The 17,139-nt window shown below is 49.6% G+C and overlaps 1 protein-coding gene across 1 annotated transcript in view; it reads right to left on the minus strand.

Moving 5' to 3' along the window:
* FBLN7 (fibulin 7) overlaps positions 1-15,813 on the minus strand; it is a 50,020-nt gene extending 34,207 nt beyond the window's left edge. The window contains exon 1 of the mRNA XM_047854604.1: positions 15,619-15,813. Within this exon, the coding sequence (XP_047710560.1) occupies positions 15,619-15,699 (81 nt within the window). The 5' untranslated portion in view covers positions 15,700-15,813. The remainder of the gene's footprint in view (positions 1-15,618) is intronic.
* Between the last annotated feature and the right edge of the window lie 1,326 nt (positions 15,814-17,139).

Here is a 17,139-nt window from a genome sequence, read left to right on the forward strand (position 1 = left end):
AATGCTCACGACAACGCCAGGCTGTGGGCACATTATTATGCCCACTTTATAGGTGAGGAAGCCAAGTGGTCGCTTGGCCACGGTGACACATCCAGGATTTAAACCCCAGCATGCCTTCTCCAGATCCTGATTTAACAGGATGACTGGGTCTACTTTAGAGAGGGGTCCATGGAGAGCCACCAAGAGCCCTGCCTCCATCTGCCTCCTGACTCCTCTCGTTTTAACACAGCCCCTGCCGGCCTTGACAGCCCCCTTATGGACACCCTCTCAGCCCACCACTCCCCTGGCTGCTTTGCATGCTTGAGAGCAGAAAACCAGTTATGGACAGCTGGGTATCCTCCTCACTGAGCAGAGGCTCTGAGCTCAAACTAGATGAATCAACAAAGGAATTAATGAATGAGGGGTGAAGGAATGAAGTGTGAGGCCAGGACAATCGTATTCATCTCATCACCCAAACCTGCCTTATTCTTTCACCTGCCTGCTAATAACTGCTTGCTGCCCAGGTAACTTTTGTCTAGTTGCCACACCACCTGTAGACCTGCTTGTGCCTTACCGGCACCGGCATTATCTTTAGCAAACATGACGCCCAGCCCAGTGGAGAGCTCAGCTCACTCACACATGCACACACACACACAGAGCCGTGCCACACAACCAGCCACAGTCTCCTGCTGGAGCCCACCTGACAGTCAGGCCTTCCCCTCACCTCTCTCCACAACCGGAGGACCTCAGAGCCTCAGAAATGGGGCATGTTATGCAAAATTTAATATAGTGTTTCTTTTCATTCATTCATTCATTCATTCATTCATTCATTCAGGATTCCACAGATATTTACCAAGTACCCTACTTCACATCAGGCACTGCTGTAGAAAACACAGCCATCTTGTTTGTTTGTTTGTTTTTTTAACGTTTATTTACTTTTGAGACAGAGAGAGACAGAGCATGAATGGGGGAGGGTCAGAGAGAGGGAGACACAGAATCTGAAACAGGCTCCAGGCTCTGAGCTGTCAGCACAGAGCCAGACGCAGGGCTCGAACTCATGGACCGCGAGATTATGACCTGAGCCGAAGTCGGCCGCTTCACCGACTGAGCCACCCAGGCGCCCCCCAAAAAACACAGCCATCTTTATCTCAGTCAGTCCTCCATGCAGCCCTATTAGGTGGGCACCATTATCTCCATTTTACAGCTAGGGAAACTGAGGCTATGGGACACCCAGTCGGAGGATGGCGTGGCTACCTTATGCACCACACTGTGTCTAGCCCATCCACTCAGAAAGTAGGTTCTGTCTCTTTCTTCAGCCTACGAGAACGAGAATGAGGGTCTCAGAGAAGTCCCCCTGTCTGCTGGTGGCCCCTCTCAGTTCCCCTGGCTGTCCCCCTGCCACATACATAGACCCTTCAGGAAGGTTCTTGCTGGTTGTTGGTTGCTTCAGTATGTGGTATACATGTGTACTCATGTTCACACAGGACCCCAGAGTTATGTGACTCATGCAAATCAACATCTGGGTTTTACCAGAAAACCAAGTCTCCTGTGGTTGACTCCTTTGAAGAGGGGGAAGAGAGAGGATGGAGCGGACAAAAAGCCTGGTCCCCACAGGCAGCATGGGCAAAGCTAACGGGACAGATAAAATGGCTGCTTTGAGCTTGGGCATGGTGGGAGATTCGGGGTCTTGGGATTCGTTATTCTTAGAGTAACAATTAGCCTGGATGGCTGTGAAGGCTAATGCTTCCAGTTCTTCCTACCCTCACTAGTCAACAAGCCCAAGTGTTTCTGGGTGGGCAGGCAATAGCAAGACTGGAATGATCCTCTCCGGACCACCACAAGTGTGTCCTACCTGCTCTTCCCATGTCCTCACCTTCCCTATGATCCATGCTTTCCAAAGACAGAGGTCAGAGGCCAGACCGCATCACATACTCGCCTAACCCCCAACAATGGCTCCCTACACATGGGAATAAGGCCAGCTCCCTTACCGTGGAGCTGGGTGTATTTGATTCCTATTGCTGCTACAAAAAAACATAAACTTGGCAGCTTAAACCAATATAAATTTATTATCTTACAGTTCTGGAGGTCAGAAGTCTGACATGGGTCTCACTGAGCTAAAATCAAGGTCAGATTCACAGGTTCTGGGAATAAGAATATAGACATGTTTGGGGGGGTCATTATTCTGCCTACAGAGCCCTGTGTGATCAAGTTCAGCCACTGCCAACTGTGCCCAGATCGAGTGCCTTCCTCTGTCTGCTGAACTCCGGTGTTTGGACCTCATCTGTGTTTCTCCACACACCTCAGCAAGCTTGTTTCCATCTCAGGGCCTTTGCACGGGCTGTTTCTTCTGTCCAGAAATTCTGCCCCTGGTCCTCAGAAGTCAGGCTCTGTATTTCCACTTTCACTTAGAAGCTCCGTTATCTGAGAGTACCTGCCTACTAAGGGTACAGTAGCCTCCTGGCCTCCCTTCAAAACAGTACCCCATTCCAGTTACCTGCCTTCTGATACTTCTCATGTTTCTCTTGTTTTTCTCTTCCTGCTTGGTATGCTACCTGACAGCAGGGCCTGTGTCTGGCTCAGCTTCCCCTCCCCTACGACAAACTGAGCACTTATTATGAAACTGTTCTTTGAATCCCATTCATTTTCTCCTTACGACAATCCTGTGAGACATATATGTCTGTTATCCTCACTTGTTCATGGGAGGCAACTGAGTCATCAGAGGCAAGACCTTTCCCTAGGGTGTTCATCCAGGAAGAGGAAGGGTGGGAGCCAAGACATGGACCAGGTGCTATGAGTCTTTTCCACTTGCTAAACTGCCTTGGGTCATGCTGCCTCCTCAGGCCCAGAAGAGTGACTGACCTCCAGCAGGACTGGCACTCAGGACAAAGTTGTTGAATGAGCACATTATCTTACCGGTTAGTAAGGGTAACTTCTAAAAGGGTAAAATCTTGAATCATGCAATCAGACAAAAGGCCTAAATCACAGGAGCCCCTGAGGTGATACTGACACGTTCAGCTGATGCTAACTTGTGTGTATGTTTTCTCACTACAGTGTAAATGACTGACTGGTGTCTGATGCTTCTCTGGAAGCAGCTTTTCTTTGTTTCTTTTTGCCTCTGACACTACGGACACCCCTCCCTACCTTGGAACTCTGTGGTGCTTTCCCTTTCTTCAAGTAAGCTGGAAGCATCGACTCTCTCAGCTTCCTGGGCAGTGCACCCAGTTGTACGTCATGTTCTCTGACCCCAGCCCCTCCTGCAGAGTTAGGAAACACAGCCCAGGGGAGTAGAGGAAAGGGCTCCTTTTGGGCTTGCAGTGTGCCCTCCCCTTCTGTGGAGGGTCTAGGGTCACTATAATCTCTAGCATAAAGAGAAATGTCTGAGTCATTGGCCAAACCAGAGGGCAACAGTGGGGCTAACGAGCAGCTTGGGGGAACTTCTGGGTGCCTTGAGTTGCCACCAACCTCTCCCCGGCCCTCCAGTTCTCAGACACGAACAATTGTCGTATCTCGATGTTACTTGGAAATCCATCACCAGAATGAGTTCCTTGGGCCTTTCTTTCCATTTAGCTGCCTCCCTAGGGAGATTCTGGTACCCAGACTGCCACGGGGGCACACGTTTTCTTATATGCGGGGAAAATAAATGATTGCTTCCTTGAGGTACAGGGTCTACTTACTGAAATGGGTAGATTTGAGTCCTGTCAAAGTATAGGCACTTTTTTTTTCTTTCATGAAAATGCACGTGATGGACTAATTTTAGGTCCTGGGCAGTTACCAAGAAGCATGAAAGACTCTGGTGGAGGGTTTGAAAGGACGTAGAAAGTTCTACCCACCCAGAGAGTCTGCCCTGATGTTCTCCCAGGGCCCCAGGGCTGCACAAGTCCCGAGAAGCCTGGCGGCGGCCCAGCAGCCCCACTGTTGTCCCTCTGGATCAAGGGAGTGACCAGCACCATCAGGCTTCTGTCAAGAGGAGACAGACATTCATCCCGGGACACGTGGAGCACGGACCGCTGGCTGGGAAGCACGCCTGGGCAGGCATGGAGGGAGGGCTGGTGGCCCGATGGTGAGGCCAGCAGCTTCACAGACCAAGACGGTTTGGTCCACCTGGAATCAAGTGTGGTGTCAAGCAGGATTGATCCTCTAGTGTGAGCAGGCCTGGCAGGGCATTGGTTCCCAACTGAAAGACTCCAGGCTGCCCCAAGAAGGCACTGTGCTGCCCTGTCACACTGCCCTTCCCTAGCAGGCCACACCTCAGCTGTCACCGTTCACACTGTCAATACCCACCTCCCAAAGCTGGGGCCAGAAACGACCCTAAGAGAGCAAAGAGGCCACCATTCCTCTCTGTAATCAGGGGTGTCCTTGACAGGACTTGAGTCCCGTTCCTGAAGGTGCCAGGGGAAGGAGGGGATCTCTGGAGAAAGCCCAAGATGCCAGGAAGGCCTCTCTGTCACGCCTCCTCACTCTGACTGCACACGTGTGTCTAAAGATAAGTGACTGTGCAGAGTAAATCTCTGGGTCACTATGATGGAAAGTATGCAGAAACAGCCACAATCCAAACCCCTTCCCCCCCCTCCCCGCCCCCCAGCCATCTACATCATTTGCAAGGAGACTGTGCCGCTTTTCTCATAAAGATGGAAATCTCTTTTCCCACCTCTCGGATCTAGGCTGGCCTTGTGACTTGCTTGTGACTTGCTTTGGCCAAGAGAATGTAGTGGAAGCGATATACCAGTTCCAAGGCTGGATCTAGATGAACCATGTTGTGTAGTTTCTGTTATCTGATATTTTGACATCTGGGGCCCTGCTGACTCGGGACAGACTGCCCCTCTCAGGGCTAGCAAATTCCTAGAGGTAGCAAACAACTCAACACCCTGCACACCCCCGCTGCACACCTTTGATATGCAAACCGACCAAGCCAAGAACAATTCCCCCCCTTATCTGACTCTTGCACTAGTGAGACAGTAACACCCCCTCCCACCCCAGTCCCCCTCTCTCCATAGCCCCAGGATCAGGCATCAGACAACTATAGGGGCAACCCTGCTAAGATTAGTCAAACTAGCCAATCTCAACTTGATTAGCCCCCTTACCCTGTCTCACCCATTCCTTCCCTCAGAAACCCAATAAAGGCAGGAAGTTTCCTGCCCTATCTCTCTGCCTGGTCTCTCCTGAGGCCTCATGAGGCATGTGTGCCATCTTCTTGGGAACTGTAAATAACAAACTATCTTTTCAATGGCAGTTGTATCCTGATCTGCTGGCATCAGGATCCGTACCCGGATCAACCCCAAATCCCAGGTTCATTTTTGAACAGGGTCTCCAGAAGTCTTGTGCTTCGTGCTCAGTCTCGGCCCACGGCCACTACCGCCATGTGAAAAGGCCAGGTTAGCCTGCTGAAGGATGACAGGCTATGTGCGGCCCTCCGAGACCAGCCCGCCTCGGCTAACCTGGCAGCCGTCCACAGATGAATGAGGCTGGCAGTCCAGAGGGGCTGAATCTGGAGCAGATCAGCAGAACAGCCCAGCTGAGCCCAGTTCAAATTGTCACCGGGTCTGCCAAATTCAGTTCCAGGGCAGCTCTTTTGAAACCAAAAGCGGGGTCCTTGTCTGTCTTGATCCTGGCACCTGGGCCATTGGAGGCACCAAATATTTGTTTTGTGAAATACAGGTCTGTTCACCCCCACCCCTCCACTCCCCAGCTATCTGAGAGTGAAGGGTTCCTATGAAACCCTTTGTAAGCCAAAGTGGCCTCAAGCGAAGATGCAATTACCGTTAATTTATATGGAAATTTTGTTGAGCTTCCCCAGAGGAAGCTCGGTGCTCACGGACGCGGCTCAAAGCTCTAGAGGCTGGGTGCTGAGATGCTGAGTGTGGTTCCCAGGGAAGGAGCTTGGTGGCGCCACCCTCGCTGCTCCGGCTGCCGCAGCCTCTACAACAGCTCGCTGCGAAACCAACGCGGACCGCTGTTTTTGCTTTTTGCCTTTTTTCATAAAAGCGAAAATCCTCCCCGATTTCTTTTGGACAGTGAAAACAGGTCTTTATGTAGGGCTTTTGCAGAAGCCAAGCGGCGCAATGCAAACTCTCAGAGTGGAGAATCCCTGTACCCCTATTTTAGATCTGGATGCTTCACGTGTCCCTGTCGCTTCAGCCCATACCCATGGATTTGTGCAGACAGCCCTGGTCAATTGTAGTGTCCTTCCACTCTGAGTTCTAAAGCGACCAACAAGCCATCTCAGCCTAGACTCCGGGCACGCATGCCTTCTCCACCTCATTCATCACAGATCAAGGAATAGTCTGGAATCCTCTCCTCCACCTCCCTCCCCTGACACGGTCAGGAGGGGACAGTGGATGGGCCAGCTGCCCTCCTCTTACCTCTTCCTCTGGCCTCGCTCCCCACGAGGGCTCCGTGGCCCCACATGAGGGCTTTCCCCACGGACAGCCTGGGCATAATGTGTACTGCTGACTGCTTTAAGGGGTCGGTGTAGAAAAAGGGTACTATCTACAGGAGGACAGTGACTTGGGAACACCTCACGAGAACACATGAAAACATCATTTTCCTGAGGATGCGTTCAGAAAAACAAGGGAGTGAGCCAAGACAGAGGAAGACGTATGATCTATAAAACATAGACTCCAGCTCCGAAGAGCAGGCAGCCAAAGTCAGGGTCAGCCGGACTGGCAAGTACAGGCTCCGAGGGAAAGCAGCCCTGACAGGACGTGGAATAGGAAAGAGCTTCTGGAAACCACTGTGCTTATGTATTTGACCGAGGGGAAAGGGGGAAAAATTTCAGGATGACAGAAGAATTACTTACATAAGAAAGGAAGTTAATCATAGTAGACTGTTTGGCTCTGCGGTGAACAATGGCAAAAAGTATCTGTCATTACAGGAGATCAATTGTTTAGAAATGTGGACTAATCTTCAGGGCATGTAAAAGCAGTTGACTACATTTAAAAGAGACGACTACAGACCAAATTTTTTGAAAGCCACAAACTACCAAAATTCGCCCAAAGGAGAAACCTAACCTAAATAGTTCTGTATCTGTCAAAGAAATTGAATTCATAGTTAAAAACCTTCCAGAAGAGGGGGAGGCGCCTGGGTGGCTCAGTCGGTTAAGTGTCTGACTTCAGCTCGGGTCATGATCTAGTGGTTTTGTTGGCCCCAGCCCCACGTCGGGCTCTGTGCTGACAACTGACAGCTCGGAGCCTGGAGCCTGGAGCCTGCTTCGGACCCTGTGTCTCCCTATCTCTCTGCCCCTCCCCTTGCTCACACTCTGTCTGTCTGTCTCTCTCTCTCTCTCTCAAAAATATATAAACATTAAAAACATATTTTTAAACAGAACAAAACAAAAAAACTTTCCAGAAAAGAAATCTCCAGGCTCACATGATTTCATTGGTAAATTCTACCAAACATTTCAAGAACTGACACAAATCCTACACAAGCTCTTTCAGAAAACAGAAGAGAAGGGAACACTTCACTTATTTTATGAAGCCAACATGACCCTGGTAACAAAACCAGGCAAAGACAGTATAAGAAAACTATAAACCAGGGTCAGCAAATGTTATCTATAGAGGGCCAGGGCGTAAACGTTTTCTTTTTTGAAGCCCATATGGCCTCTGTTGCAACCTCTCAACTCTGCAACTGTAGGGCAAAAAGCAGCTCCAGAAATATGTAAATGAACAGGTGTGGCCAGATTCGACCAGCAGTGGGCTGCATGTGGCCCAGGGGCCATAGTTTGCTGACCCCTACTATACACCAATATCCCTCATGAACACAGACAAAAATACTCACGAAATGTTAGCAAGTGGAATACAGAAATACAGAGGAATATAGAGAAACATACATAAAAACAGAAATAAGACCAATTAAGATTATCTGGGACAGGAAGGCTGGTTTCAAAATTAGCAAATCAATCAAGGTCATCCACCTTTTTAACAGACTGGATCATAGAAATTGAAGCAGAAATAGCATGTGACAAAATTCAACACCCATTCATAATACTCTGTCAAACTATGACTCAAAGGAAATCTTAACTTGACAAATGGCATCTACCAAAAAAACCCTATAGCTAGCATCACAATGTTAAAAAAAAAAAAACAACCAAATGCTTTCTTCCTAAGTTCTAGAACAAGGCAAGGATGTCCACATCCCTATCCAACATGGTACTAGAGGTTTTAGTCAGTGTAATAAAGCTAAATAAATAACCCAATGGCACATAAATTGGAAAGAAGAAATAAAACTGCCCATATTCACAGATGACATAATCAGTTATATAAAAAATCCGAGAGAATCTACAAAAAAAACTTCCTAATAAGGGAGTTTCACAATGCCACAGGATAACAGGTCAACACGGAAAAACCCATTAGATTTCCATATCCTAGGAATATACCACTGGAAATGAAAATTTAATAGAATAATGCCATTTAAAGGAGTTCCAAAAATGAAATACTTAGGTATAAATCTAACAAAGTATATTTATGTTGAAAATTTTTAAATGCTGATGAAACAAATCAAAGATCTAGATAAATGGACAGACATATTATGTTCATAGATTGGAAGACTCGATATTGTTAAACATGTCAATTCACCCCAATCGATCAATAGATTTAATTTAATCTCAATAAAAATTCCGATAGGATTTCTTGTTTCTAAGAAATAGACAAGCTAATTCTAAAATTTTATTTTTTTAATGTTTTATTTTTTTGTTTTTGAGAGAAAGAGAGTGCGTGAGTGCATGTGTGGGGGAAGGGCAGCAGGAGAGAGAGAGAGAGAGAGAGAGAGAGAGAGAGAGAGAGAGAGAATCCCAAGTGTGTTCCACAGAGCCTAACATAGGACTCAGCTCCCCGTGAGCCAAAATCAAGAGTTAGATGCTTAACTGACTGAGCTACCCAGGTGCCCCTAATCCTAAAATTTTAATGGAAAGGCAAAGAAACTAGAATAGTCAAAACAATTTTGGAAAAATATAACAAAATCTTAAAATCTACCCGACTTTAAATCTTACTAGAGAGTTATAGTAATCAAGATAGTGTGTTGCAGGCAGAAGTACTCACATATGTGTGCAATGAACTGATTTTTGTCAAAGCTGCTGAAATAATTCAATGGCAAATGAATCATCTTCTCAACAAATGATGTTGGAACAAATGGGAATCTATATGCAAAAAAGTGATCCCAATGTACAACTCACACTTTACGCAAGAATAAACTCCAAATGGATCACAGACCTAAATGTAAAAATGCAAAACCATAAAAAAAAAAAATCTGCAGAAAACACAGAAGAAAAATTTCAGGACCTGGGGTTGGGCAAAAGTTCTCAGACCTGACACCAAAGGCATGATCCATAAAAATAAAAAAATTGATCAATTTAGATTCATCAAAGTTTAAAACCTTTAAACCTCTTTGACCTTGGCCTCAGCAACCTCTTAGTCAACATGTCTCCAGAGGCAAAGGAAACCAAAGCAAAAATAAACTATTGGGACCTCATCAAAATGAAAAGCTTCTGCATAATGAAAGAAACAATCAGCAAAACTAAAGGGCAACTGACAGAATGGGAGAAGACATTTGCAAACGACATATCAGATAAAGGGTTAGTATCCAAAATCTATAAAGAACTTATCAAACTCAACACCCAAAAAACAAATATTCCAGTGAAGAAACGGCAAAAGACATGAATAGACACTTTTCCAAAGAAGGCATCCAGATGGCCAACTGACACATGAAAAAATGCAAATCAAAACCACAATGAGATACCACCTCACACCTATCAGAATGGCTAACATTAACAACTCGGGCAACAACAGATGTTGGCGAGGATGCGGAGAAAGAGGATCTCTTTTGCATTGCTGGTGGGAATGCAAACTAGTGAAGCCACTCTGGAAAACAGTATGGAGTTTCCTCAAAAAACTAAAAATAGAACTACCCTATGACCCAGCAATTGCACTACTAGGTATGTATCCAAGGGATACAGGTGTGCTGTTTCAGAAGGGCACGTGCACCCCAAAGTTTATAGCAGTGCTATCGACAATAGCCAAAGTACGGAAAGAGCCCAAATGTCCATCGATGGATGAATGGATAAAGAAGATGTGGCATATATATATATATATATATATATATATATATATATACACAATGGAGTATTACTCGGCAATCAAAAAGAATGAAATCTTGCCATTTGCAACTACGTGGATGGAACCGGAGGGTATTATGCCAAGTGAAATTAGAGAAAGACAAATATCATATGACTTCAGTCATATGAGGACTTTACGATACAAAACAGATGAACGTAAGGGAAGGGAAACAAAAATAATATAAAAACAAGGAGGGGGACAAAACAGAAGAAACTCATAAATATGGAGAACAAACAGAGGGTTACTGGAGGGGTTGTGGGAGAGGGGATGGGCTTAACGGGGAAGGGGCATTAAGGAATCTACTCCTGAAATCACTGTTGTACTATATGATAACTAACTTGGATGTATATTTAAAAAATAAATTAAATTAAAAAAAATAAAACATTTGCTCTGGGATAGGTGTTCTTAAAACAAGCTACAGACTGAGAGAAAATATTTGCAGTTCACATATCTGAAAAAGACTTGTAATTAGAATACATAAAGAACACTCAAAACTGGGGCGCCTGGGTGGCTCGGTCGGTTAAGCGTCCGACTTCGGCTCAGGTCATGATCTCACAGTCCGTGAGTTCAAGCCCTGCGTCTGGCTCTGTGCTGACCGCTCAGAGTCTGGAGCCTGTTTCGGATTCTGTGTCTCCCTCTCTCTCTGTCTCAAAAATAAATAAGCGTTAAAAAAAAAAAAAAGAACACTCAAAACTGAACAATAAGAAATTATGCATTTTTTAGTGTTTACTTATTTTTGAGAGAGAGAGAGAGGGAGGGAGGGAGACACAGAGCAGCTTCCAGGCTCTGAGCTTCAGCACAGAGCTTGATGCGAGGCTCGAACTTACAAGCCGTGAGATCATGATCTGAGCTGAAGTCAGACCTTAACCGACTGAGCCATCCAGGCACCCCAGAAATTAATCCAGTTTTTAGATGGACACAACTTTACCCAGTAGAGTCCTCATGGCAAATAAGCACATGAAGAGATTCTCAATATTATTAGTCATTAGAGAAATGGAAATAAAAACCACAATAAGACCTCACTGCCTACTTATCGGAATGACTTGTTAACAAACAAACAAACCTGACAATATTAAGTGGTGAGGATGTAGCGTAACACAGTCTTTTATACATTGCTGGTGGGAGGGAATGTAAAATGATACAACTAATATGGAATACAGTTTGGCAGTTTCTTACAAAGTTAAGTATGCATTTGCCATAGGACCCAGCAATCTCACTTCTACATATCTGCACAAGAGAAAAGAATATTTATATTTATATTCACACACACACACACACACACACACACACACACACACACACACACAGATGTATGGGAATGCTTATAGCAGTTCCACTCATAATCACCAAAAACTGGAAATGACATTCTAAGTATCATTCAGTTCAGTGAACGATATGCACAAACTGTGGTACACTGGAGCGCCTGGGTGGCTCAGTTTGTTAAGCATTTGACTTCAGCTCAGGTCATGATCTCATGGTTCATGGGGTCAAGTCCTGCATCAGGCTCTGTGCTGACAGCTCAGGGCCTGGAATCTGCTTTGGATTCCATATCTCCCTCTGTCTCTGCCCTACCCCACTCACTCTGTCTCTCTGTTTCTCTCTCAAAAATAAATAAACATAAAAAAAATTTTTAAACCTGTGGTACACCTACACCATGAAATATGACTGTTACAGTATTAGTAAAACGACTATGCAGACTAGAATAACATGGAAGAATCTTAAATGCATTATGCGAAATTTAAAATGCCAGACTCAAAAGGCTATGCACTTGTTGATTCCATTTATATGACACTGTGGAGAAGACAGAACCACAGTGATGAAGGACAGAGCAGTTCAGAGGTGACAGAACGGTATCCTGACTGTGGTGGTAGTTACCACATATAGAATATATAGCTCTATGGGAAAAATCATGGAAATGTATACCAAAAACATTTTTTTTTGTCATTAAACTGTAAAAAGCAGATGGGAGAAGGTAACCAAAAGAACCTCCACAAAGAGAAATTTGGGGGAAGGGGAGGCCTTCTGAACCACCCCATGGGCAAGGAGGATGCTGAGACCATGCCCTCCTTACTCACTTAGGGCTACCATGGGGAAGAGAGGTGAGGCGTTTGTTACATGTTTCCCTTTCTTGTCTCCCCAGTGAGGCTGTTTCTCTTCTAGTGGGAAGGCCACAGAGTGGGCAGCAGTTTTAAGAAGGGGCCCCCAGGGGCGCCTGGGTGGCGCAGTCGGTTAAGCGTCCGACTTCAGCCAGGTCACGATCTCGCGGTCCGTGAGTTCGAGCCCCGCGTCAGGCTCTGGGCTGATGGCTCAGAGCCTAGAGCCTGTTTCCGATTCTGTGTCTCCCTCTCTCTCTGCCCCTCCCCCGTTCATGCTCTGTCTCTCTCTGTCCCAAAAATAAATAAACGTTGAAAAAAAAATTAAAAAAAAAAAAAGAAGGGGCCCCCACCCATGGGATCCCCACACTGCTCAACCTGCCCTCCTTCCCCATGACCACCTGCTCCCATCCAACTAATCACAAAAACCCTGCAAAGTAACTCAGGACAGATGTGCTGACAAGAGGGACACAATTGGAAAGCCACGGAGGACTGCAGGAGAGGGGACAATACTGTCCATCCCCATGAGATCAGTGCTCCAGACCCTTGCAGAAAGCAGCCTCCCCCTACCCTGTAACACACACACACACACACACACACACACACACACACACACACACTCCCTCTCTCTCTCTCGAAGATACATCACAGGTACACCTGCACATACACACACCATCGCAAATACAATCACTCGTTCACGCAGACACAGTTGCAATCACAGGCACCGGCACACAGGCACGTGCACATGCACTCACAAACACACACCCATCATAACCTAACATAACCAAGTGAGCACATTTCCTGGTAAACAGAGGAAGCCCAGACAGGGCTGTGCATTGCTGCTGTGAGAATTCCTGCTGCCTCTAGCTAGACGTCCGTGGGTTGCCGGGCACCCCACCTGTCTCCTCTGTGGCAGGAGACAGTCCCATGGGTGCCATTCATTCTCCAAACACCAGCCAAGTCTCCACCAGCCAGCAGGTCGTACTGCTGGGTTCAAGAGCCCCAGGCTCATAATGTGTTCAGATCAGGTCAACTCCAGGTATGCCATGTCACCTCAGGTCCTCTTGAGTCTGATCCTTTGTGCACTCCGAATTCCCCTGCTTTTGGCCCTTTCCTAGGTCTGCAGCTTTTTAACTCTGAAGGATGGCTTCACTGGGCCTCAGGCATTTGCTTGATTAAAATCACTAGGGACAATTTTAAAAAATACTAATGCCTGAGCCCTAACCCAGGCCATTGGAGTCAGATTCTCTGAAATGAGGCTGGCATCGAGATTTCTAGAAGCTTCCCAGGTGATGTGATGTGCAACCAAGGTTTACCCAGAGACTGCCCAGCTTGGTCTTGCTCAGACCAGCACCCGCATGACCACACTCCATTCATTTTGCTGAGCTCCTGCTAGCTGCCTGCTATGTGTGGTCCCTGGGTAAAAATCCCAGATATGGTCCCTGGCCCTGGGGCCCTGTAGTGGAGAAGACAGACAATAAAGTCAAAATCTACCGAGAAACCCCATTACAAATGTGATCGGTCCTATTCCAGAGCCCTTCACAGGGCCATAACAGAACACACAAGGGCAGGGAGGAGACCTGTTTAGCGTGGGGTTGGGAAGGCCTCCGCAAAGGGATGCTTATTTGAGCAGGGACCCAAAAGATGAGGAGCCCCGTAAAGAGTGTTCTTGGGACCTTCTTCATAGTTTACCTGTCAGACTCCCCCAGGCGGGGGCCGGGAGGGGAGACCTCTCAAACACCTAAGACTTTACTTTGGGTGAAGGGCAGTTTCACTGGAATTTTTTAAACCAACCTCTGTGGACGATCCTTTTTGCTCCCTTTCCCTCTCACAAAGCCCAGTGAGGCAAGGATCAGAACCACACCTCCCAGGAACAGAGGCCAGAGAGCTCACTTTTCTGCCCCTGCAGCAACCACAGACATGTGAGAACTGCCAGGGTCTCACCTGTTTTCCAGGTAACCTGGAGAGACAGCAATAGGCCCCATAAGATGAGACAGGGGCAGGGCAGGCGCCCCAGCATCTCCTTGCACATCCTGTCCATCCCTCCCCTCTGAGGGCTCCGACTGGATGCACCTGCCCTGTGCTTCCGGCCCTCAGTTCTGAGCCTGATGTTCTGTTTTGCTTTGTACTCTGCAAAGTGGGTGGGAGATCCATTGCTCTGCTGGTGGGACCACTGTGGCCTCAACTGAGCCTCTGCTGCCTGGTGGCTCAGTGGCTTCCTGCGGTGTCCATTGAGCACGTCTGCACTGACACCACCCACCTCTGGTCTGAACTGAGTTCTCCCTGCCTGGAGTCCCTTCCTGCACCCCAGGGGCTTCTCCATGACCCTGAGTGTGCCTGCCTGGCTCAGGAATTTACACACTGAGTGTCTGTGGGGAAGGGGAAAGGTCTGGAACTCAAGGAGAGGGACTGAATTTTCTCCACTCCTTCCTGGCTGTGTGACCTCGAGTAAGTCACAATCTCCCTGGGTGAGGCCCTCCTCCCCAAAATGGGGATGACAGTGGTCCCCACGTCACAGGGCTGCTTGGAGAATTAAGAGCCTGGAGGATGCTCAGCAAAGAACCTGGCAGTCATCAGGCTTTCGGTAAGCACGTGCTCTCCTTCCGCCTTGGGTTACTGCTACTGCTGTGGCCGGTGTCATTGGGGTGGCCGCCCGGCTGCCCACGGGCCACGCCCATCACAGGGGGAGGGGTCCCCGTCGGCCAGAGCCTGTCCGGTGGTTGCTGGCTCTGAATTCAGCAATTCCAGTTCCACCTTCCGAAGACTCAATTTCATCTGCATTCTTTTAATTGTAATCATCGGTTCTTTACTGGTTAATATAAAAGTGAAATCGAGTGAAAAATCCAGTGAGGCTCCAACAAATATAAAGGGCAAGGAGAGAAAAACGGAACAGCAAGCGGCCTGTCTGTGTGGGAAAGGAAATGTAGCCCCAAATCTAAGGCCCCACAGGCGCGGGGCGAGGCGGCTTCGGGAACCTCCGGGCCCCCCCTCCGCCTGCGCCGCGCAAACGCCGCTCACAAAGTCCGCGCGCGTTTAAAAGTCGGCAGCGGTGGGAATGAGATTTCAGTTGGAAATTTGAATGCTGGGAGCTGGAGGGCGGGGACAGCCTCTAACCTAACGGGGTGACCGGGAGCCCCCTTGGGGACCCCCCGAAGCCCAACGTCTCCTACACCCCGAGGAAACCTTCCCCCCGGCCCACGAGTCCCCCGCGGCCCGAGGCTGTCGCACAGAACGCGCGGCGGGACCAGCCCGGGTCTTCCCAGGCGCCCGGCCCTGCGGTGCGTCTCAGGTGACAGACGGGGGGGGGGGGGGGCGAGAACCGCTCGGAGCCCCCAACGCAAGCCCCCAAGCGGTAAGCCCAGGTGGTCCGGCCTTGGCTTCGCGTCCCGGGCGAGCGGGACCGGTGGGAGGCGGGAGGCGGGAGGTGGGAGGGCACTGACCTGGGAAGCCCGCGACGCGGGGCCGGCGAGCAGCAGCAGCAGCAGCAGCAGCAGGAGCGCGCGGGGACAGCGGGGCACCATCTTGCCAGTGGGAACCGCTGGGCTGGGGATGGGGGGACGCCGCCTCGGTCCGGCCCACGCCGCGGCCGCCCCGCGGGGTGCAGGGCGCCGCGCGGTCCCGGAGCGGCTCGCGCAGGGAGGGCGGCGGGAGCCCCGGAGCGCGGCCGGCGCCGTCTCGGGTCCAGGTGCGCCGCGCGCGGGCCTCGAGCGTCCGCAGCCGCCCGCACGAGACAGCCCCGGCGAGGCGGGGAGGCGCCAGCCCCGGGGCCGAGGCCGAGGAGGAGGGGCTGCCCGGCCAGGAATGCGCCTGGGAGCGCGCCCAACCCGCGCGGCTCCCCGAGGAGGCCGGGCGCGACGCCGAGGACGAGCGCGGGCATCCGGAGGGCCTCGCGGGCAAGGGCGGCCGAGGCCGCGCGGCCGGTGTGTCCCGCACGCGCGCCCGGCCGCGAGCCCACCCCGGGCGGAGCCCCCGCCCTGGCCGCCCCCTTGCCCCGCTGGGGAGACTGAGGCGCGCGTCGGCGGCCGCTGGCGGCAGCGTGGCGATCCCCATCCAGCTCTGCTCCACTTCGCAGCTCGCTCACGGACACCTTCCTCCACCGCCTTCAGAGAACAGGGCGGGCTGGGCCGGGAGGTGGGCTTCATAAACTAAGTTCTCCCTCTGAGTAGACGGGTGTCCTTCTAAATCGTGCTAGTGGGGAACAAGAACACACATGCACGGTGACCGAGAATCTGAAGCCCGCCTGATAGTCCGCCCCACCCCAAACCGAAGGAGAAACTGCTTAAAACGGAGGCCAGGTTATCAGAACATTGGATGCTTTGCTGAGGTCCGTGGGAAATCCCCCCGGGAAGGGCAGGCATTCGTGGTCTCAAGTCCCCTGCATCCAGGGGCTGTGGGGGGAACCAGATGGCCCCAGCCCCAGGCTCCCGGAAAATATTATTTAAGTTCTTACTGGAAGAATGTTTTCAGAAGGCAACACTGCAGATGTCGTGGTGCACACCAAGTCTGGCCAAGCCTCAGATCCATTTTTCCTTTCCGCATTTCACTTAGCAGAACCCACTCACAGCCCGAGGAGTGGAGCTAAGAAGACTGCAGTGGGAGCAAGAGCTGTGTTCCATCGGAAGGCACAAAGGAAAGTTGGAGCCCCCTGGAAAGCGAGGGCAAGGTGTGGGCTGGCCACCTGAGCATTCCTTATCCAGGAAATCCTACTGGGCTTCCCCCTCTACCTTCCTGCTGCAGGAAGTAGAGCAGGGCCCCTGTGATCTTATTTTGCATTCCTGCTTAAATCTTGGAGAGCAGTGCAATACATCGCTTCTCCTGTCCAGGTAGAGGGGCCAGGCAGCAGCGGTCCAATCCCAGGAAGCCTGTGGAAATGGTAGTTTTCTGCCCCAATCCCTCATGTGTTTGTTTGCTGTTGATGCCAAAAGATGCCAAAGCCTGTGTGTTCCCCGGGCCCCCTTTCA

This window comes from Prionailurus viverrinus, chromosome A3 (assembly GCF_022837055.1).
Source record: "Prionailurus viverrinus isolate Anna chromosome A3, UM_Priviv_1.0, whole genome shotgun sequence".
In the NCBI taxonomy this organism is placed as follows: domain Eukaryota; kingdom Metazoa; phylum Chordata; class Mammalia; order Carnivora; family Felidae; genus Prionailurus; species Prionailurus viverrinus.